This window comes from Hippoglossus hippoglossus, chromosome 9 (assembly GCF_009819705.1).
Source record: "Hippoglossus hippoglossus isolate fHipHip1 chromosome 9, fHipHip1.pri, whole genome shotgun sequence".
Classification (NCBI taxonomy): Eukaryota; Metazoa; Chordata; class Actinopteri; order Pleuronectiformes; family Pleuronectidae; genus Hippoglossus; species Hippoglossus hippoglossus.
The window spans coordinates 24,992,816-25,016,923 of record NC_047159.1 but is presented as its reverse complement, the minus strand read 5'-3'; the positions used below and the strand labels follow the sequence as shown (position 1 = coordinate 25,016,923).

Genomic DNA, 24,108 nt, shown 5'->3' with positions numbered 1-24,108 from the left:
ACAGCTCGACAATTGATTGGAATGGCTGTAGAAGAAAAATCAATATTCAACCTTTTCAGAGCGCCCTGGGCATAAACTCAGACTTAACAGGGCAGTTTTTCTTCTTTTCTCAGATCAGGACGTTGTAAGGCACTGTATGCCCACCCAAGATACGGAATGTCAGTGCAAAGCGGGAGGATTTTGTGATCCTCACCAAGCTTGTGAAATATGCAAGAGATGTTCAAAGTGAGTTTATACCAACAGCACACGACTGCTGCATGATTAATTCGTGGTTTATCATATGAAAAACAGATTTCTACTGTTTCGAAGTCTGCTTCACTCATTTGAATTCCTTTTTGTTTTTCCTACCTCCAAACTAGGTGTGAAAAGGACGAGGAGATAGAGAGGAACTGCACCTCTACCACCAACACGGAGTGCAAGAAAATCCAGCCCAGCTCTGGCTCAGGCTCTGCCTCAGGTACAGTCCTCAGTGGGAGCCAGTGCCACGTGAAAAGCTCTTCAAGCATTATGAAGACACCAGTCCTCACTGGAGACAACTCTTAATTTTACTTGCACCAAAACTGTATCCCACATCTTGTTTGAAAGAAGTTATTTTCATTCATCATTTTTATTTTTGTAGAAATTCACTATATTAAGCGCAATGATTTGGCAAGTCATATTTATATAGCTGTTTTGTGCTAGCCATAAAAATTAAATTTGGTCCATTCTGCATCTACCAAATATGGACAAACTATATTGAAACCTGGCCATAATCTGCATCTCTACACTCTAATGAAATGAATAACAAACATGGCCCCATATATGGTACTAATAGTTTTCACTTGTTTTATCTTTTTCATCAGCAAACACAGTGATTGTGATCATTGTAATCTCCAGTCTTGTTGTGGTCGCTGGGGGGGTGGCAGTATTCATCTGGAAGAAATGCAGATCAACAGGTAGGTGGAACTAGAAAAAAACAACACTATTTGTTTATAAAACATACTTACCTCATTTAAAATCTCCACTTCTAAAGTTGAATGGATAAACAGCATTATGGGAAACTGCTGTTCTTTGTGATAAACATATTTTGTTAGAAATATGATTCAGGTAACCATTTTAAGATTTCTGTATGTTTTCTATCAGCAGACACAAATTTGAACAATGACTAACGTGTTAAGTCAGGTGATTAAGATCTGATGAATGATTTATAGAAATGGAAATCCCAGCTTTCAGTATGACACAATGTTTTCACTTTGCATGAATTATGTTGCTACCAGAGACAAAAAGTTTGCCATCTTTGAACAGACTATATAAATATAGTATTTTATTCCCCTCTTACTGTTTCATTGGCACCCATAGATTGACCTAAAATACTGGACAAACAGTCAGAGCTCTCCCAGTAAATTTGCATCTGTCACTGGCCATTATTTAGACCGTACAACTAGTGATTACTTGACTGAAAGGAAATATCAAACCATTACGAGAAGTGAGGAGCTCTGATGTCAAAGCCTGCGTTTTACTTGACACGCGTGGACTTTGTTCTCCTTGTCACAACATTGCATGTTTTATAGCAGTCTGGGCACAGAAAGCAGCGTAACTGGTCTGCAAATGGCAGGTGATCTCACAGACAGACAATAGATTCTTGCTGATGATCTTGAATTAAGGCTTGGTAGGATGGAATGTAAATAACAAAGCAGTAAGGTTCAGCCGGTAAGGTTGCATATCGCAAAACTGGACTACGCTCCGTTGTTGACAGGTACAATAAAATACCTTTCCACGTCAGGATGTTTGCCCAGTCTCTGCACAGGCTGACCTGTGAAACCCCTGCTCTCACACCACTGACTGCTGTGGCCACACATTTCTGTCCTTTGTTCCATCCAGTGTTGATTTACCCAGAGTTGTAAATTTCTATTCACACATGAATCTGATGGGCTTGATAGGGGAATTCCTTTAAGTTGCATAATCCTCTGCTCACATGCTTTCCTCAGACTGTGGGAGAGATCTGCCGGAGGAGATTAAAGTTGAGCAGGTGAGTCACGAGTAAAACTTTTTGCATCACACTGTATAATTAAATTAAAGTGCGGAGTAGGGTGGGGCAGTGACAAACATTTTTCGATCGGCCACTGTCAGCCCAACAACTGCCAATTGACAATATAATCAAACTCTGTCTGCAAATTACCATGACATTTGTGTTCATGAAGACCAAGTGATTTGTTGTTTTAAGTCAGAGTTTCCACATGTGTGCTACGACACTGGGTGCCGGCACGAGAGTGAGAAATTAAGAGAGTGAGTGGAATCCGGATAGGCTGAATGAATGTGTGCAGTGATGGAGGGAGATTCAACAAATTTAAGAAAAGTGTTGATCATTATGAAGTGATCAGTGTTAATAATGTGGTTGTGTTTTAAAACAAATTTATATTCATAATTTTTTTTAAATATATAATAAGTTCATAGGTTCATTTATACAGTGAATGAATTCCCTGAGGCAACCCACCCCCCACCCCCCCCCCACCCCAAAAAAACAGACGATGGACTCAGCCAATCACCAATAGACAATATATTCATCCAATTGCCCAACCCTAGTGCAGAGCAGTGGAATGAGTTGACTGCAAGTTTATGTTTAGTCAGATTCAATGTTTGGATGTCATTCAAACAATAACGATGAATGCAACAGCATTCATGTGAAGTTGTTAAAAAAATAAAAAATAAAACATTTCTTTAAACAGGATCCTCTAAAGCATTACGCTGACAACTGTCGCACTGAGGAAAGGGGGTACAGAGAAACCCGAAGGCCAAGCTCCTCTCACTGGCCACTGGTGAGAGCCAAATCCTCCGTCACTACGGAGGATAAGCACAAGCTGTGTGAAAGCCTCAACAGGCTTCCACCTTTTGATCGCAAAAGGTGGAAACACAAGCAACATGTTTCACCACTTATAAAACAAATGTCTGTGACTATGAGGAAACCCAAAGCCAGCATGTGGACAACCAGTGAAGCACGTCCCAATACCACACCACTATCCCTCCAAGCATTGTTGACCACTATACAACGATATACAAGACGGGCTTCTCCTCCTAAAACATGAAGCTGAAGCAATACCGTGATATAATGCCATCAACTTCCAAAAAGTGAAAAATGCTGTAATATTCATTTCAAGTCATATCGCCCCCCTCGATTTACTGGCCAAACAAAAGCAGACTTTTAATGCAGCTCAGTCGAGCAGGGAGCATGTGTCTTTTTGACTTTCTGTGTTTTAAGATTAGTTGTATTCACCAAGAGTTGCAATAGAACTGAGTATTAATGATTGTTTCTCTCTTTTTTTATTATAGGAAGAGGACTTTCCCAAACTTAATCCTGTGAATGGTAATTTGTTTATTTTCATTACTTCTTAACTATCCTTACTCACTTCCACATTGATTCATGTGGACATTCGGCCTCATCACTAATTTCAATTAAAGATCCCTTTGTCCCTCAACTGGTTTTATATTTAAAGCAGCAGCTGGTAAACAAAGAACACATACTGGTGCATCTCAAGAAATCATGGAAAAAGTTCAATATTTTAAGATAATGGAAATATAATTTGGCCTGGACTCATTACTCATAAACTAAAATGTTTAAATAATCTTGGTCTACAGCTCAGGTAATAAAACTAGGGCTGTCAAACGATTAAACATTTTGTGTTGCGATTAATCACCATTTGTAAATATTCCTGAAAAAATTCCCATTTTCTCTATTGTTGTGGGAACGTAAAGATAAATGACAAAGTGGATATATGCATTTAACGTTTTTTAAAATTTTTTATTGATGACAAGTCCAAATGATAGTTATTAAGATTGATAAATCAAACTAAAACATACCACACCATAATTAAATGTGGCTGTCTCTTTGCTATGCCTCTGAGCAAACATAGGATGATGTTATTTAGAATTTTTTTTTTTTTAAATCAAACTCAAAGATCCTACACAATTGGGACATCTTAGCCTTTTCTCTATAGGATGGGTGAATGAAACTTTTTTCTTTTCTTTTTTAAAACAACCAAACCTTTACACAATTAAATGTGAAATCTGAATCTGAGCCCATCTGTAGAAGCAGTTTTGAGCCAGTTCACACTTAAAAAGATGAAAATGAACTTGATCACGTTCATAGTTAATTTTTTATTGGGATGATTTCGGTGACAAACCTCCGGTCATGTGTTTGGTTATGAATCGATGGTCTCGGATCATGTCTGCGTGTCGCTCCTCTCATTCTAACACTGAGTCCTGACTGTGAGCGTCACGTCTCGTGTTAAACTGAGCACAAAATGTTGAGTCATTTTCATGATGTTTAAATGCAGCCTCACAAACTCTGGAATCAAATAAACACTAAGTGACTTCATGTACTGATCAGGTCCTGATAACTAGTGTTTATTAGTTGGAGTGAGAGCAGAGTGGAGGAGGAAACAGAAACTCCAGCTCGGTACCAACCAGCTGCAGCTTCTGCTCTGATCATGAAGCAGCTGATCACTGAGCAGCTGAGACCAGAGAAACTCTGTGTTTCACTGTTCTTCTACAAAGTCACTGACCGGCTGCTTCATGTGAACGAGCTCTGATCTCCCTGCGTGTGTCGCTCTGAGCGAGTGAGTGGGGGCGGGTATGGGTACATGGAGCGGCTCATTCTGCGCATGCGTTAGTTAATGCGTTAAAGAAATCAACGTGTTAATTCCAAATAAAACAAAAGATATCTCTAAATATTGCAGTATTTAATTTTGCGTTGGAGTAAGTTACTATTGAAGATTTTCAGGCAGAGCTGAATCAAGTCTGTCAACTTAATGTTGGTCAACTGCGATTTCTCAAGTCCAAAGTCCCCACAGCTTTCTAGCAGGAGATGGAGAAATTTACATTTCTGTATTTCAAATCTATTTGGATTGGTTTTCGTAAATATTCAAATATTTTCAGTCACTGGACTTTTGAATTTCAATGGCTGTGAGCTATCATTAAAAAGTGACTTTTCCATAATATTCTAATTTGTCACCTGCACACACAAACATGAAAATACAAACATTCGAAAATTGTTGCATTGTGAGTTAAGTCAGTCGTTCCAAATGTTCATTAAAAATGTTCTTCCTACAATGACTTGAAAACAGATTGTTGTTCAGGTGCTTGAATAAAATACTTTATCTTTGTTTGCAGGTGAAGAGTCTCTGAGGAAATGCTTCGAGTATTTTGAGGAAATTGAGTACGGCCAATACAAGAGATTCTTCCGTAAACTTGGGATCCGTGACAACGCGATTGACAGCAAAGAGCTCCTTCCCTATGAAGACAAGATCCATGAACTGCTGAATATTTGGGTGGAGAAAGAGGGCAGAGAGGCTAGCCTGAACGACCTGCTGAAAGCATTACTTGATTTGAAACAGAAGCGAACAGCGGAGACGGTCATGGAGAAAGCTATTCAGGATGGTCATTACGTTGAGTGTCCATCAGAATCAGAAATACTTTATTAATCCCAGGGAGAAATTGTGTTTGTTCCAATGGCTCCATGCAAGATAATAAATATAAGCTTATAAGATTTACAAAATATATAAAATAAAATAGGAAGTATGTACAATATGTGTGTTCTGTACATTGAGATGAGTATCTAGTAGTGAGTGTATCTTACACTCACTACATTGAGATGAGTATCTAGTACACTCACTCCATTGAGATGAGTATCTAGTACACTCACTACATTGAGATGAGTATCTAGTAGTGAGTGTATCTTACACTCACTACATTGAGATGAGTATCTAGTAGTGAGTGTATCTTACACTCAGAGGGAGGAGTTGTGTAGTTTGATGGCCACAGGCAGGAATGACTTCCTGTGGTGCATCTTGGTGGTCTCAGTCTTGCACTGAACGTGCTCCTGTGTTTGACCAGAACGTCATGGAGAGGGTGGGAGACATTGTCCAGAATGGCATGTAGTTTAAACTGCATCCTTCTGTCTGTAACCGCTATCAGGTGGTCCAGTTCCACCCCCCCAGCATCACTGGCCTTACGGATCAGTTTGTTGTGTCTGTTGGCATCTGCAACCCTCAGTCTGCTGCCCCAGCACACAACAGCAAACAGGAGAGCACTGGCCACCACAGTCTCATGAAACATCCTCCGCATAGTCCGGCAGAGGTTGAAGGATCTTAGTCTTCTCAGGAAATAGAGGCGGCCCTGGCCCTTCTTGTAGAGGGCATCAGGGTTCTTAGCCCAGTCCAGCTTATGGTCTAAAAACACTCCCAGGTATTTGTAATCCTCCACAATGTCCACGCTGACCCCCTGGATACAAACCCTCCTCAGATTCACAACCAGCTCCTTTGTGAGAGGTGAACTTCCTTTTAGGAACGAAAAAAAAGGATCAAAACATGAGAGGACTACTCACTTGTGAGTTCCTTGTTGCTGAGTGCTTCTGCTCCATCCAGTACTGGTTGGAGGAGCATTGTACAAACCACAGTTGTGTTTTGGCCAGTAGTCAATCTCTTCAGCCAGAGAAAGACCACTACCAATCAACAGGGATGTAGTGTCATGAATTGGCATTAGCTTGTGTTGACTTCTGCTGCTGTGATAAGAGAAGGCATGACTAAGGAGGCCCTTGTTCCTTCCCCACAATGTCTGCCTTGTCCTGTGGCATCACTTAAGGATAACTACGCATAGTGTTTGGAGAGTATTAGTAAACATGCATTACTAATACTTGTCCAGCCAAAAAACATGCTCGTTGTCTTTCAAAGTCAGTATTTTACTGACTCGGCTGCTTCTGTCCTCAGTCCTGTTCACCAGTGCTGATGAGAAAATGCAGCTTTCTGTTAAGTTACATTTGCCTTAATTTGAAAGCTTATTTTACTTGAAATAGTAAGTGCCTGCTGTCTTTCATGCCTGACTTTTTTAACAGAAGCCAGATGAAGATATGCTGATGTCTGCCATAGTATGTATGAATTAGAGCTTATTGATGTTCTTATTCTTATTTATTTGATTGTAATGTTCTCAGGAATTAATGCACTGAGCAACAGAACATGTGAAGCATCATATTTATGGAAAATGTTGTCTCTGACTCTAACTTATACTTCTTGATTGCCAGTGTCCATGGTTGTCTGTTGGTTTACTACCTGTGAACAGCTGAAATGTTTGTCTTTGGTCTGTGTTGTGTTTCTGGTCTGTTATTACACCTGATCACAACTAATGCTTCCTTATTGCATTAAATGCCTTGCCCAAAAGTACTTGGGGAAATTGGGAGAATGTATTTCCTCCATCCCACAGTTTCCCTTTCTTAATGTTTGTGCCTCAGTGATATGTTGGTTCTGTTTTACACTGATCTGTATAGCTGGTAGGGAACTACTTGTCTCCTTTACAGAGGGCTTATCACATTGTTACACCATTGTGTGTTGTTTTTTTGACACACTTTTGTCTCTTTCTCATGTTCAGGTCGTACAATGTTGTTTAACTCTGACATATTTCCTTTTTATTCAAAATCTCAAGGATTTAGTTTTTACAAAGTAGTTACAAGCTAATGAAATATCAAATCCACAAATTGAGCATCTGAGCAAAAACTGAACCTTCAGAAATAAAACAATGTGAATGTGAATGTCAGTGTTTTTTTTTTAAACTTTTTATTAAGTTTTCCCTATGTGCAAAACATAGAAATATTGATACGAATAAATGTGTTCTGTTAAACATATAAAATATATATTTTTAAAAAAGCTAGTCAAAAAAGACTAATAGGTTTAATAAATAACTTAAGTTTTAAGTAGTCATAGCCAGGCATCGTAAGAGGAGCATAATCAGTTCCAGTCAATTGATTTATATGTATTACAACAGATTTATATTTAATTTGAAATGAAAGACCTTCAACATATGTGACAAACAAAGTTTAGTCAAATTCTAATACATACAATCATAGCAGTTTTTATTTTTTTTATTTCAGCATTGACAGCCTCTCCTGGACCCCCTGAATATAGAAGGGAGGTCAGTTCACTTTCCAATTATGCAAAATGAATCGCCGTGGCAGGAAGGATGTGAATGCGATTGCATTCCTTAGAATCCTCCTTGATGGAACATGTAAGACATTCAGAAATCTGTAGCCAGCAGCCAGATGGTTAAACAGGGCCAGAAAGACCGGGGTACAGGGGCATCTCGGACATTTGGGACGGAGAGATGGATACATTTTGGCCAGTTTATCATTCACAGAATAGTATAGTCAATGAAAATACTTGAAATTTTATAAGATTATACCTCACAACAGTATGAGATGAGGAAACAGTGAGATAGCAGAGTCCCACAGCTCGTCAGAGACTCTCTCACCTATATCCACCTCCAGTCCTTGAAGGGTTTTTACTCAGGTTTGGATGGAGCAGGAGGAGCTGCTCTCACATGTCAACATATGAGGGGAATTCACTGTGAACTGATCAAAGTCCAGAGCTCAGAGCTGAGTCAGTGTGCTACATAGATAACTGGACCACACCCTTGTTATTAAATTAGGAACCAGACGTTGTCGACAACAGTTCCAGTGTTGACCTCAGATAATTGTAAAATAGGATATGATGAAAACATGCACTCTTGTGTCAAGGTTTACAGCATCAGTTCTTTTATTTACCTAGCTGATCGGCTATCTTCATCTTAGTGTAGAATATAATAAAAGCCTGATAGTAAAGTCGGCCAACTGAATATCACTATTACTACAGTTCATTGTATTTAAAACAAATCTATCCATTGTAATTTTTCACAAGATGAACAATGAGGGAACTGAAAAAAACAATCCCCATATGATCAATGATCTCAGTAAGTTATGCAATGTTGCTGTAGTTAAGTAAACTTGTGACTTTACCTATTCATGTACAGTTGCTTGAAAAACTACTTTTATGAAATTATAATAATTGTTACTGGTTAAGGGTTACAGATTAACTTTTTGGTAGATTGACTAGTCATACAGCCATAACCTGTATGCTGACGAAGTAAAGTATAAACACATGACATGATTGAGTGTTAATTCTTAACCTTGACCGTGTCATTAAATTGTTTGAATTGTTTAAATTTAAATTGTCTCAGAATGGGTAACAACCCACAGAGGTTACATTTCTGAAACCTCCCACGACTCAGTTCGAACTGAAGAGGCCTCTTGGATGAGAGGTGAAACGTCAAGTCCAGCTGCTTGTGCACATATGTACAACGCTGAAGATACCATGACCTGGATGAATGAGAATCATCACAGATATAAAACTCAACAGGGTTAAATTGGTCCTTTGAGAGTTAAGCCCCTTTTCCACTGGTCAAAAAACACACTAGGTCTCATTAATATCTGGCTGTTGTCTCTAATGGTAATGGATTCAATTGACGTTCACTCCTGGGTCAAATGCAGTAGAACAGCTCTGATGGGCATGTGAGAGAAAGGTGACACTTTCCTTCTCTCTTTACAACATACATGGTTTCACATTTTCTACCCAATCTACTTTTGATGTCCACGATGTTTACTTCCATGCAGGTTCAATTTCCCATTTGCACAATTTGAGGTGAGGAGGGTAAACTGAGTTAATGTGGGGTTATCTTTAACTCTATACCCCACAGCACTGCTGTCAAAACGATTCAGCATGCTGCTTCCACTCAGTACTCAGTAAGAGAAGAAAATAAATTTGATTTTCTGTATCATCAAAACAAATCTTGACCTTGGTGCAACAGTAGAGCAGAAAACACCACAGCTTATCTCAATGCAAAATTCATGTCTTAACCTTGGGGAAAAAAAGGTGCCTCAGACGCTGCTGCCTCCTCCCTTGCCTTATCATCAAAAACACAAGTTCCAGCAGAGTGCAGGGGTAAACGGTGCAGAAATCCTTCCACGTGCAGTACACTCTGAATGATTGAAGAAATAAAATAAATACAAACAGACATGTGGTGTCAAATTTAGCATAGGTGATGTTAATGAGCTGTGGTGCACAGAAGAAGCCTGCAGTCTTTATTGAAACCATCAGTCACCAAATTATGAGTCTAACCTTTGAGTCTGCAACAGCACCATCAGGTCCTCATCATTCTCTCCAACCTCCAGCTCCAAGTTAGAGCTCCTGAAGTTCACACCCACACTTTCAGGATCACCGTGTGTTGTTCTGTTTGCATTATATGCTGCATATCCCAGCAGAACACGCAGGGTTGAATCCACCCGTTTCCTGTTTGGCTCCATATCTGTGAGCTGCAGACAACTGCTCATTAGATAATGTTAAAGTAGCATATGCAGGAGAATGAGGTTTGCTACAAACTGTGATAATGCCCGACTTCATGCAGTTTGTGATGAGAGGCTTTGAACAACAGTTTGTTTTCCCCATTATCTTGAAGGGCCTCACAGCATAAGCGACCACTTAGTACTGCTGTTCATTTTACATCAGTAACTGTGATCCTGTCCTCATTCAGCTCAAAAACTCTGTTACTTTTATATACATATTCTGCAATGAGAAATGAACCGTGGCCAGAGTAAGAGATGGAGCTGTTGCTTCTCTTGAGAAGTGCAAGCAGTATTACTCAGATGCGTTGTATCCAAACAAAAAAGATAAAATCCTGTGCAAGGTAGTAATGCACTGGGGCCTATCCCAGCATGCATTGGGCGATGGCTATAGGTAAACCCTGGATTACTGAGCTAACGTATAACGCTGTTCAGACCTGGTATTAACATCTGTCCTGAGTGATCTGATCACAAGTGGCCTGCATTAAGTTCAAGTCTGACCATTCACTGTATATAAAAAGTGAACGCAGCTTCTGGCTCCAAAAGATGAAGCCTATGCAGAAGTGCTTGAAAGTGTAATACCGTGGAGATCTGGTAGGGGCTGGCTCGAGTTGGCTCCAAGAAATCTCTGGCTCCTTAGACTGCCATTCAAAAGACGCCGACCTCTCCCATGAAATACTCATTACTGAAACGTTTTCCCCCGGGGGATTACGGTCTCATTCGCTAGACACTCTCCTTCTTATCAGAGATCTGGTGGTCCATCTTAAAATAATATCGTAATTATTAAATTTTAGGTTTGGGGGCGTGTCTGTTTAATTGACACACAGACTCTCAGATGATTGACAGGCAGCAGTTGAGACTAGAGAGAGATTTACTGGAGGAAAACTGGAGCTTTATTTACATCGTGTTCACTCAGTTCTCTGACATTTACTTGTCATTGTCATTGTCATTCTTGCCATTATAAGTTGATGGACAAGAATTTACATTTTTACTGTTTGTTTTCGTTAGTTGTGAGTTCACCAGGATTAAAGCTTGTTCTTCAGTAACAGACTCAGAGGAGCTGATATCCAGTTTGTTCAGTAAGTAAACCCTTGTTCTCTTAAAGTTTTAGACTCTTTAGCTTCACATGCGTTCACAATGCACCACAAAAGTTACTGTGTGTTTCTATGTGTTCTGACTGAAGGACAGGAAACTGTTTGCATGCTAGTTACTGCCCCAGTGAATGTGAATTACGATGCTAACCAAGCTAGCTAGTTAGCCGATAGCTTTGCAATGCTGGGCCTACCAGTTCCCTCAGGGCTTCTAACCTGTGTTTACCAGGTGTTTAAATTAAGCTTGATTCAACCAACATTAACATGGTGACCTTTGTTTTGTTTCTGCCACATGTGACTCAGTTTAAATTATGTGAGCTGCAATAATGTGAGTTACCACCACCTCTAAAACAGCAGAAATTAAGTAAAAGGTAAGAAACTGAACCTGAGAATGTAGAGAATCAAACACAAAGTTCTGTTTTACTGACATCTCATGAGAGGAAACTGAACTCAAGGTGGTTTATTAACTTCATCATCACATCTCATCAAAGAATTAAGGATGTTGTTATCTAGTCTCTCTTCTCCACATCCTGAAGAAAGGCACCAAATATTCTGCTCCATACCACAGGTCTCTCTTCTGTTGACACCAGTCATCAGATCGTTGGATGAGTTCCAGTTGTTTCACTTCCTCATCTTCAACTTCAGCTTCAGTCCTTCAGCCTCTGGTAGATTCATGGCTGATAAAAAAAAAAACATACAAAAGCACGTCAGCACAGAGAAATAGAAAAATAAAGTTGGTAACAATCAGACATTCGCACATAAAATCTGATTAAAGTAGAAATAAAGACCCTGGCACCAAGAAATCCAGCAACCACAGCCCAGGAGAAATCATAACACTGAATCTAATGTAGTAGACTTACTTTCTGATGTTTTCCCTACACAGCCAGTATAATCTGACAGCTTAACTACATAGACTTACACCTGAGTAACTTTAGACATACAGCAGGTCATCACAACAAAACACAGAAGGTTAATGCTACTGATTAACCACATGTAAGAAGGTACCTAAACATTATGTTAAACTGAACTATCACCACGTCCTTGTGGACTTCGTGGACTTTTAATAAAAAACTATTTTAAGGTGTCACTAAACTGTTTTTATAAATTGTACTTTCTTGATTCTTGCTGTTCTGGGTTTGTACCCTCATGGTTGAATGGACTTATTGTAAGTCGCTTTGGATAAAAGCGTCAGCTAAATGAAATGTAATGTAGTCAAACCAAACCTGTTTAGCACAAGCGCCACTGACGTAGGACCAGGACGTACTGCGTGGTGTGTAGTGGGCGTGGTGTAGTGGGCGTATTAAATAGACCCGCGTCACACCCACCGGTCTCAAAGGACTTCCAGCAGCTCACCGGTCTGAAACAGGAGCTCCAGGGAATCCAGTAAAAACTATTTCTCCCGCTATTCGTTTTGGGATGAGTCTGTTCAAACCTGTGGATTTTCACCTTTATAACATAACATGACCTTCATCAGCACAGTAAGTCTTATTTCTGCTCTTTAACAGCGCAGTGCACAGAAGCTGCTGCCGACTCACAAGCGTCCGAACTTTTCTCCTCACGTGTTGTTAGTTTCATTTATATCTCTCTCTGTCTCTCTGTCTGTCTCTCTGTCTCTCTGTCTCTCTCTGTCTGTCCAGAGTGTGTTGTTATCTGTTGTGTTTGGTGACCTGTCATGTGGATTATGAGTTGGTGTTAAAATGAGGTTTCCCGTCACAGAGCTCTTGTCAGAAAGTCTCGCAGCTCCGTCACATTCACTGAGACTCAGGTGCGACATTCCTCGTCTTCCTCAGAAAACACACAGCTGAAGCTAACTCCGTCATTAAACACACATGAAGCTACTCCTGCTCGGTGCTAATGAATAAAACGCAACCATCAACTTTTTACGCTCAAGCTGTGAACCGGTGCGTTTCCCAGTCTCTGCTGGAGAGTTGGTTATTTGGAAGCGCACCTTCAAGTTTAAAGAGAGGTGCTGCTGTTTCGACTGAATTAAATGGAGCCGATTTATGGTTTGGTTCCTAAAGCTTCAGAAGAGGTGCTGAATGTTTTCGCGGCGCTGTCTCGTGTATTCTGCCACGTTAAAAGTGTGTTAAATCCATTGTTTTTGAATGGAGTTCTGTGATCCTACCTGTCAGAGGTTTAACAAACCTATTCAGCGGTAGGGAGCTTACTTTTTACTGTTGTCAGCAGTTTTAAGCTGATTTTTATTTAATAATGGAAGCGTGGAACGTCAAATGATTCCATTGACAGTGTGTGTTTCTGTACTTGTGTCTTTGTGACGACCATTTTAAGCATAGACCCTACAGAGTGAGGACATTTTGACCGGTCCTCACATCTTTATTGGGCTGTTTGAGGGATAAGAATTGGTATTAGGGTTAGAATTAGGTCTAGGTTTGGGTTAAGCATTTAGTTTGGATGATCAAGTTTAGGGTAAGGGGCTAGGATATGTATTATGCCAATGAGTGTCCTCACTAAGTACGTGTGTGTTCATGCACCGGAAGATGCCCTTGCATCATGTGATCTTCAACGAATAGGGCAGTGTGGCTAATGTTGGGAAATAATGGGTGTGGAATCCAATCTGGTCTATGCAAACTTGCCTTATTTGGTTATTCCTTCATCCTGTACCAGGTATTGTCTGTATTTGGGCTCCTCCTGTTTGTGTTCAGCTGTTTTATTTGTTTTGTTTTTCATTACACGTGAGACCATTAAGTTTTAAACGTTATTCCTTCAGTCAGCAGTGGGTATTTCGCTCAGCGTGGTGTAGTGGGCGTGGTGTAGTGGGCGTATTAAATAGACCCGCGTCACACCCACCGGTCTCAAAGGACTTCCAGCAGCTCACCGGTCTGAGACAGGAGCTCCAGGGAATCCAGTAAAAACTATTTCTCCCGCTATTCGTTTTGGGATGAGTCTGTTCAAACCTGTGGATTTTCACCTTTATAACATAACATGACCTTCATCAGCACAGTAAGTCTTATTTCTGCTCTTTAACAGCGCAGTGCACAGAAGCTGCTGCCGACTCACAAGCGTCCGAACTTTTCTCCTCACGTGTTGTTAGTTTCATTTATATCTCTGTCTGTCTGTCTGTCTGTCTGTCTCTCTGTCTGTCTCTCTGTCTGTCTCTCTGTCTCTCTCTGTCTGTCTCTCTGTCCAGAGTGTGTTGTTATCTGTTGTGTTTAGTGACCTGTCATGTGGATTATGAGTTGGTGTTAAAATGAGGTTTCCCGTCACAGAGCTCTTGTCAGAAAGTCTCGCAGCTCCGTCACATTCACTGAGACTCAGGTGCGACATTCCTCGTCTTCCTCAGAAAACACACAGCTGAAGCTAACTCCGTCATTAAACACACATGAAGCTACTCCTGCTCGGTGCTAATGAATAAAACGCAACCATCAACTTTTTACGCTCAAGCTGTGAACCGGTGCGTTTCCCAGTCTCTGCTGGAGAGTTGGTTATTTGGAAGCGCACCTTCAAGTTTAAAGAGAGGTGCTGCTGTTTCGACTGAATTAAATGGAGCCGATTTATGGTTTGGTTCCTAAAGCTTCAGAAGAGGTGCTGAATGTTTTCGCGGCGCTGTCTCGTGTAGTCTGCCACGTTAAAAGTGTGTTAAATCCATTGTTTTTGAATGGAGTTCAGAGATCCTACCTGTCAGAGGTTTAACAAACCTATTCAGCGGTAGGGAGCTTACTTTTTACTGTTGTCAGCAGTTTTAAGCTGATTTTTATTTAATAATGGAAGCGTGGAACGTCACATGATTCCATTGAAAGTGTGTGTTTCTGTACTTGTGTCTTTGTGACGACCATTTTAAGCATAGACCCTACAGAGTGAGGACATTTCTACCGGTCCTCACTTCTTCATTGGGCTGTTTGAGGGTTAAGAATTGGTATTAGGGTTAGAATTAGGTCTGGGTTAAGCATTTAGTTTGGTTTGAGGGTAAGGGGCTAGGGAATGTATTATGTCAAGGAGTGTCCTCACTAAGTACAAACGTGTGTGTGTGTGTGTGTGTGTGTGCGCGCGCGCGCAGACTATGGTTGCCACAGGTGTGTTCATGCCCCGGAAGATGCCCTTGCATCATGTGATCTTCAACAAATAGGGCAGTGTGGCTAATGTTGGGAAATAATGGGTGTGGAATCCAATCTGGTCTATGCAAACTTACCTTATTTGGTTATTCCTTCAGCCTGTACCAGGTATTGTCTGTATTTGGGCTCCTCCTGTTTGTGTTCAGCTGTTTTTTTTTTTTGGTGTATTTTGTCCTTACATGTGAGACCAGTAAGTTTAAACGTTATTCCTTCAGTCAGCAGTGGGTATTTCTCTCAGCACCACCGGATCTCTGTGGTGAAGTCTGACTCTAAGCCTGACTTAAGGAAATCATCTTGTCCAAACATCTCCTCCTACTTCGTGCCAAAAGTATGTGGCCTGATCTGAGCTGGATTTATTTCATTGGCCGAGCGGTTAGAGGAAATGTTTCATCATCTCACCATTAAACAAGGACGTTCTTAGAGAAACATGACTCATTATTTGTCTTTGTTGCTAAATATTTGAGGTGTATAAATACTTTGAATTACTGCGTACAAGTTTTTTTCCCCTATATGAGTAGAACTGATTTTTTCATTTTATACAAATATATAAATGATTTACCCACAGGAAGAAAAAGAGGGAAAATCTCCATTAAGCCATTTATGCCTTTTAGATAAATGTGGTGTTGTAAAAGTGTCATCTTTTTTTATAATATTAACAAAGGAAATGGTTATGATTGTACACAGAAATTATTTGTGTGATCAAGTATTCAGCTTTATTTTCTTAATTAACTGATGTTTAATTTATAAAATGTCCCAACATTTATGCCCATCTGAGTTTCTGAGAGTCCCATGATGATGCATTACAAATTGCTCATGGAAAGGTTAGGGCAGCAGCTAATGATTTTATTATCAGTCAGTCTGTTAGTAATTAAGATTTGATGGACTCATTGTTTGCTTTATAAAATGTCCTGTGTAATGATCAGAAGTAAAACGATGCCATTTCTGTCGTCATCTGTCAGAGTTTTTCCGTGTTGGTCCTGCTCCTCTCAACCACTGGGGTGTTTCCGCGGCCCGGCATTGACTTTGGAAGCAGGACACAGCGGGATGTCCACTGCACAGGAAATCTGGAGTACCCGAACGGCAACAAATGCTGCTTGAACTGTCCAGCTGGTAAGTCACATGGAGCAGAGTTTGATTTATTCCACTGAAGTTCTGTTATCGACTTGAATCAGAAATCCATCAGAGGAGCTATGGAGCTATTATTAAACTGAAATAACAGGTTCTATTAAATGTTGACAGCTCCGTTAAGAAGCTAATTAAATATATTTTTGTTTTATGTGTGTTAGGTATGCATGTGACATCACACTGCATCAAAACCGGAGAGAGGGGGCAGTGTCAGGAATGCGACTACGAGACATACACTGAGCATCCCAATCACCTAAATCAGTGTCTCAAGTGCACAAAGTGTCGCCTAGGTAATTCTGCTTGACAGCTCGACAATTGATTGGAATGGCTGTAGAAGAAAAATCAATATTCAACCTTTTCAGAGCGCCCTGGGTATAAACTCAGACTTAACAGGGCAGTTTTTCTTCTTTTCTCAGATCAGGACGTTGTAAGGCACTGTATGCCCACCCAAGATACGGAATGTCAGTGCAAAGCAGGAAGATTTTGTGATCCTCACCAAGCTTGTGAAATATGCAAGAGATGTTCAAAGTGAGTTTATACCAACAGCACACGACTGCTGCATGATTAATTCGTGGTTTATCATATGAAAAACAGATTTCTACTGTTTCGAAGTCTGCTTCACTCATTTGAATTCCTTTTTGTTTTTCCTACCTCCAAACTAGGTGTGAAAAGGACGAGGAGATAGAGAGGAACTGCACCTCTACCACCAACACGGAGTGCAAGAAAATCCAGCCCAGCTCTGGCTCTGGCTCTGCCTCAGGTACAGTCCTCAGTGGGAGCCAGTGCCACGTGAAAAGCTCTTCAAGCATTATGAAGACACCAGTCCTCACTGGAGACAACTCTTAATTTTACTTGCACCAAAACTGTATCCCACATCTTGTTTGAAAGAAGTTATTTTCATTCATTTTTTTTTTGTAGAAATTCACTATATTAAGCACAATGATTTGGCAAGTCATATTTATATAGCTGTTTTGTGCTAGCCATAAAAATTAAATTTGGTCCATTCTGCATCTACCAAATATGGACAAACTATATTGAAACCTGGCCATAATCTGCATCTCTACACTCTAATGAAATGAATAACAAACATGGCCCCATATATGGTACTAATAGTTTTCACTTGTTTTATCTTTTTCATCAGCAAACACACCTGTGATTGTGATCATTGTAATCTCCAGTCTTGTTGTGGTCGCTGGGGGGGTGGCAGTATTCATCTGGAAGAAATGCAGATCAACAGGTAGGTGGAACTAGAAAAAAACACTATTTGTTTATAAAACATACTTGACTCATTTCAAATCTCCACTTCTAAAGTTGAATGGATAAACAGCATGATGGGAAACTGCTGTTCTTTGTGATAAACATATTTTGTTAGAAATATGATTCAGTTAACCATTTTAAGATTTCTGTATGTTTTCTATCAGCAGACACAAATTTGAACAATGACTAACGTGTTAAGTCAGGTGATTAAGATCTGATGAATGATTTATAGAAATGGAAATCCCAGCTTTCAGTATGACACAATGTTTTCACTTTGCATGAATTATGTTGCTACCAGAGACAAAAAGTTTGCCATCTTTGAACAGACTATATAAATATAGTATTTTATTCCCCTCTTACTGTTTCATTGGCACCCATAGATTGACCTAAAATACTGGACAAACAGTCAGAGCTCTCCCAGTAAATTTGCATCTGTCACTGGCCATTATTTAGACCAGTACAACTAGTGATTACTTGACTGAAAGGAAATATCAAACCATTACGAGAAGTGAGGAGCTCTGATGTCAAAGCCTGCGTTTTACTTGACACGCGTGGACTTTGTTCACACCTCCTTGTCACAACATTGCATGTTTTATAGCAGTCTGGGCACAGAAAGCAGCGTAACTGGTCTGTTGTTGACAGGTACAATAAAATACCTTTCCACGTCAAGATGTTTTGCCCAGTCTCTGCACAGGCTGACCTGTGAAACCCCTGCTCTCACACCACTGACTGCTGTGGCCACACATTTCTGTCCTTTGTTCCATCCAGTGTTGATTTACCCAGAGTTGTAAATTTCTATTCACACATGAATCTGATGGGCTTGATAGGGGAATTCCTTTAAGTTGCATAATCCTCTGCTCACATGCTTCCCTCAGACACTGGGAGAGATCTGCCGGAGGAGATTAAAGTTGAGCAGGTGAGTCACGAGTAAAACTTTTTGCATCACACTGTATAATTAAATTAAAGTGCGGAGTAGGGTGGGGCAGTGACAAACATTTTTCGATCGGCCACTGTCAGCCCAACAACTGCCAATTGACAATATAATCAAACTCTGTCTGCAAATTACCATGACATTTGTGTTCATGAAGACCAAGTGATGTTGTTTTAAGTCAGAGTTTCCACATGTGTGCTACGACACTGGGTGCCGGCACGAGAGTGAGAAATTAAGAGAGTGAGTGGAATCCGGATAGGCTGAATGAATGTGTGCAGTGATGGAGGGAGATTCAACAAATTTAAGAAGTGTTGATCATTATGAAGTGATCAGTGTTAATAATGTGGTTGTGTTTTAAAACAAATTTATATTAATTTTTTAAAAATATATAATAGGTTCATTTATACAGTGAATGAATTCCCTGAGGCAACCCCCCCCCCTCCCAAAAAAAACAGACGATGGACTCAGCCAATCACCAATAGACAATATATTCTTCCAATTGCCCAACCCTAGTGCAGAGCAGTGGAATGAGTTGACTGCAAGTTTATGTTTAGTCAGATTCAATGTTTAGATGTCATTCAAACAATAACAATGAATGCAACAGCATTTATAAAAATAAAACATTTCTTTAAACAGGATCCTCTAAAGCATTACACTGACAGCTGTCCCACTGAGGAAAGGGGGTACGGAGAAACCCGAAGGCCAAGCTCCTCTCACTGGCCACTGGTGAGAGCCAAATCCTCCGTCACTATGGAGGATAAGCACAAGCTGTGTGAAAGCCTCAACAGCTCAGCCAGTAACTCGCACCACAGTCTAACTGGCCTGCCATCCGCCTTACCTGTAACCGCCTTCCACACCAGACCTGTGTTTGCCCGGACGCCCGACAGGAGGGTGAGCGCAGCAGCAGCAGCTCATCTCCATCATTGCTTCCATCCTGGCTTCTTCCCCTCTCACCTGCTTCCTCTTCATTTCTGTTCACTCATGCTTTGCACTGTTAACTCGGCTGTCTGCTTACACTGGTCTTACAATCTCCTCCTTCCACTTTCCCCACTTTAACTAACCTAACTTTATGACACGAGTGCCTGAAATGTTCAATGCTTTATAAAAATATATCATGCATACATTCTATTCTAGCATGTTTGAGCTACTGTACGCTGTTCAGTCCCATAATGCAGTTTGATCAAATTCACTGTGGCAATGATGAATGCTGTACTAGGTGTTAATGAGATTAATACAAATTCTACAAAAACATTTTATCATCTTTTTAATATATCCACACTGGCCAGCTTGATTTTCACAGAAATTGTAAATTTTGTGATTCATAGAAAGAGGGTGATCTTTTGGCTCCAGCTGCACTAAATAACAGTGGCTGTAGTGTTGGATCAATTCAAATGACTTAAAAAACTCCCACAGTCTCTCACTGATCTGCTTTGGAACAAAACCTCCCTCGTGCAGTCATGTTCTCTATAATCGAGTGCAGCTTTATGTGCAGCTTTAAGCAAAAAACGGACATCTGATTGTGTAAAGCATTGTGAAACATGACCATCTCTCGTGTAATTGTGCTGCTCAGAGTTGTTTTTGTTTGTTATGGAAAAGGGAGTCAATGAGTCACATGTTCCGGTATCAACACTCTACTTTGCAAGCTGTGTCGCCATGTCGTGATCGCAAAAGGTGGAAACACAAGCAACATGTTTCACCACTTATAAAACAAACGTCTGTGACTATGAGGAAACCCAAAGCCAGCATGTGGACAACCAGTGAAGCACGTCCCAATACCGCACCACTATCCCTCCAAGCATTGTTGACCGCTATACAACGATATACAAGACGGGCTTCTCCTCCTAAAACATGAAGATGAAGCAATACCGTGATATAATGCCATCAACTTCCAAAAAGTGAAAAATGCTGTAATATTCATTTCAAGTCATATCGCCCCCCTCGATTTACTGGCCAAACAAAAGCAGAATTTTAATGCAGCTCAGTCGAGCAGGGAGCATGTGTCTTTTTGACTTTCTGTGTTTTAAGATTAGTTGTATTCACCAAGAGTTGCAATAGAACTGAGTATTAATGATTCTTTCTCTCTTTTGTTATTATAGGAAGAGGACTTTCCCAAACTTAATCCTGTGAATGGTAATTTGTTTATTTTCATTACTTCTTAACTATCCTTACTCACTTCCACATTGATTCATGTGGAAATTCGGCCTCATCACTAATTTCAATTAAAGATACCTTTGCCCCTCAACTGGTTTTATATTTAAAGCAGCAGCTGGTAAACAAAGAACACATACTGGTGCATCTCAAGAAATCATGGAAAAAGTCCATTTTAGTTTAAATAATCTTGGTCTACAGCTCAGGTAATAAAACTAGGGCTGTCAAACGATTAAACATTTTGTGTTGTGATTAATCACCATTTGTAAATATGCCCGAAGAAATTCCCATTTTCTCTATTGTTGTGGGAACGTAAAGATAAATGACAGAAGGTGGATATATACATTTAACGTTTATTTTTTATTGATTAAATTAAGATTGATAAATCAAACCAAAACATACCACACCATAATTAAATTTGGCTGTCTCTTTGCTATGCCTCTGAGCAAACATAGGATGATGTTATTTCGAATTGGGACATCTTAGCCTTTTCTCTATAGGATGGATGAATAAAACTTTTTTCTTTTCTTTTTTTAAAACAACCAAACCTTTACACAATTAAATGTGAAATCTGAGCCCATCTGTAGAAGCAGTTTTGAGCCAGTTCACACTTAAAAAGATGAAAATGAACTTGTTCATAGTTCATTTTTTATTGGGATGATTTCGGTGACAAACCTCCGGTCATGTGTTTGGTTATGAATCGATGGTCTCGGATCATGTCTGTGTGTCGCTCCTCTCATTCTAACACTGAGTCCTGAATGTGAGCGTCACGTCTCGTGTTGTACTGAGCACAAAATGTTGAGTCATTTTCATGATGTTTAAATGCAGCCTCACAAACTCTGGAACGACCTCTGATCTCCCTGCGTGTGTCGCTCTGAGCGAGTGAGTGGGGGCGGGTATGGGTACATGGAGCGGCTCATTCTGCGCATGCGTTAGTTAATGCGTTAAAGAAATCAACGTGTTAATTCCAAATAAAACAAAAGATATCTCTAAATATTGCAGTATTCAATTTCGTATTGGAGTAAGTTACTATTGAAGATTTTCAGGCAGAGCTGAATCAAGTCTGTCAACTTAATGTTGGTCAACTGCGTTTTCTCAAGTCCAAAGTCCCCACAGCTTTCTAGCAGGAGATGGAGAAATTGACATTTCTGTATTTCAAATCTATTTGGATTGGTTTTCATAAATATTCAAATATTTTGAGTCACTGGACTTTTGAATTTCAATGGCTGTGAGCTATCATTAAAAAGTGACTTTTCCATAATATTCTAATTTGTCACCTGCACACACAAACATGAAAATACAAACAATCAAAAATTGTTGCATTGTGAGTTAAGTCAGTCGTTCCAAATGTTAATTAAGAATGTTCTTCCTACAATGACTTGAAAACAGATTGTTGTTCAGGTGCTTGAATGAAAAACGTTATCTTTGTTTGCAGGTGAAGAGTCTCTGAGGAAATGCTTCGAGTATTTTGAGGATATGGAGATCGACCAACACAAGAGATTCTTCCGTAACCTTGGGATCCGCGACAACGTGATTAAAAGCAAAGAGCTCCTTCCCTATGAAGACAAGATCCATGAACTGCTGAATATTTGGGTGGAGAAAGAGGGCAGAGAGGCTAGCCTGAACGACCTGCTGAAAGCATTACTTGATTTGAAACAGAGGCAAACAGCGGAGACGGTCATGGGGAAAGCTATTCAGGATGGTCATTACGTTGAGTGTCCATCAGAATCAGAAATACTTTATTAATCCCAGGGAGAAATTGTGTTTGTTCCAAGATAAGAAATATAAGCTTATAAGATTTACAAAATATATAAAATAAAATAGGAAGTATGTACAATATGTGTGTTCTGTACATTGAGATGAGTATCTAGTAGTGAGTGTATCTTACACTCAGAGGGAGGCGTTGTGTAGTTTGATGGCCACAGGCAGGAATGACTTCCTGTGGTGCATCTTGGTGGTCTCAGTCTTGCACTGAACGTGCTCCTGTGTTTGACCAGAACGTCATGGAGAGGGTGGGAGACATTGTCCAGAATGGCATGTAGTTTAAACTGCATCCTTCTGTCTGTAACCGCTATCAGGTGGTCCAGTTCCACCCCCCCAGCATCACTGGCCTTACGGATCAGTTTGTTGTGTCTGTTGGCATCTGCAACCCTCAGTCTGCTGCCCCAGCACACAACAGCAAACAGGAGAGCACTGGCCACCACAGTCTCATGAAACATCCTCCGCATAGTCCGGCAGAGGTTGAAGGATCTCAGTCTTCTCAGGAAATAGAGGCGGCCCTGGCCCTTCTTGTAGAGGGCATCAGGGTTCTCAGCCCAGTCCAGCTTATGGTCTAAAAACACTCCCAGGTATTTGTAATCCTCCACAATGTCCACGCTGACCCCCTGGATACAAACCCTCCTCAGATTCACAACCAGCTCCTTTGTGAGAGGTGAACTTCCTTTTAGGAACGAAAAAAAAGGATCAAAACATGAGAGGACTACTCACTTGTGAGTTCCTTGTTGCTGAGTGCTTCTGCTCCATCCAGTACTGGTTGGAGGAGCATTGTACAAACCACAGTTGTGTTTTGGCCAGTAGTCAATCTCTTCAGCCAAAGAAAGACTACTACCAATCAACAGGGATGTAGTGTCATGAATTGGCGTTAGCTTGTGTTGACTTCTGCTGCTGTGATAAGAGAAGGCATGACTAAGGAGGCCCTTGTTCCTTCCCCACAATGTCTGCCTTGTCCTGTGGCATCACTTAAGGCTACTACGCATAGTGTTTGGAGAGTATTATTAAACATGCATTACTAATGCTTGTCCAGCCAAAAAACATGCTCGTTGTCTTTCAAAGTCAGTATTTTACTGACTCGGCTGCTTCTGTCCTCAGTCCTGTTCACCAGTGCTGATGAGAAAATGCAGCTTTCTGTTAAGTTACATTTGCCTTAATTTGAAAGCTTATTTTACTTGAAATAGTAAGTGCCTGCTGTCTTTCATGCCTGACTTTTTTAACAGAAGCCAGATGAAGATATGCTGATGTCTGCCATAGTATGTATGATGTCCATTAGAGCTTATTGATGTTCTTATTTATTTGATTGTAATGTTCTCAGGAATTAATGCACTAACTGAGCAACATGTGAAGCATCATATTTATGGAAAGTGTTGTCTCTGACTCTAACTTATACTTCTTGATTGCCAGTGTCCATGGTTGTCTGTTGGTTTACTACCTGTGAACAGCTGAAATGTTTGTCTTTGGTCTGTGTTGTGTTTCTGGTCTGTTATTACACCTGATCACAACTAATGCTTCCTTATTGCATTAAATGCCTTGCCCAAA

The 24,108-nt window shown here is 40.3% G+C and overlaps 2 protein-coding genes across 4 annotated transcripts in view; both read left to right on the top strand.

Moving 5' to 3' along the window:
* LOC117768557 (tumor necrosis factor receptor superfamily member 10B-like) overlaps positions 1-23,903 on the top strand; it is a 26,350-nt gene extending 2,447 nt beyond the window's left edge. Inside the window, exons 4-11 of the mRNA XM_034597038.1 lie at positions 114-225; positions 360-457; positions 843-935; positions 1,968-2,008; positions 2,706-2,795; positions 3,307-3,340; positions 5,146-5,547; positions 22,634-23,903. Coding sequence (XP_034452929.1) covers positions 114-225; positions 360-457; positions 843-935; positions 1,968-2,008; positions 2,706-2,795; positions 3,307-3,340; positions 5,146-5,456 — 779 coding nt within the window. The 3' untranslated portion in view covers positions 5,457-5,547; positions 22,634-23,903. The remainder of the gene's footprint in view (positions 1-113; positions 226-359; positions 458-842; positions 936-1,967; positions 2,009-2,705; positions 2,796-3,306; positions 3,341-5,145; positions 5,548-22,633) is intronic.
* Positions 14,079-24,108, top strand: hdr (hematopoietic death receptor). Of its 3 annotated transcripts, XM_034597036.1 has the most exons (11): positions 14,096-14,226; positions 16,295-16,445; positions 16,622-16,750; positions 16,877-16,988; positions 17,123-17,220; positions 17,596-17,697; positions 18,593-18,633; positions 19,297-19,374; positions 19,974-19,980; positions 20,749-20,778; positions 22,232-22,640. In XM_034597036.1, the coding sequence occupies exons 1-11, from the start codon at positions 14,209-14,211 to the stop codon at positions 22,540-22,542; spliced, it is 1,077 nt and encodes a 358-aa protein (XP_034452927.1). In that variant the 5' UTR covers positions 14,096-14,208; the 3' UTR covers positions 22,543-22,640. The 3 variants fall into 3 exon arrangements, with proteins under 3 accessions (XP_034452926.1, XP_034452927.1, XP_034452928.1); XM_034597035.1 differs by lacking the exon at positions 19,974-19,980 and having other exon boundaries at positions 14,079-14,226; positions 17,602-17,697; positions 19,285-19,539; positions 20,745-20,778; positions 22,232-24,108; XM_034597037.1 differs by lacking the exon at positions 19,974-19,980 and having other exon boundaries at positions 20,745-20,778.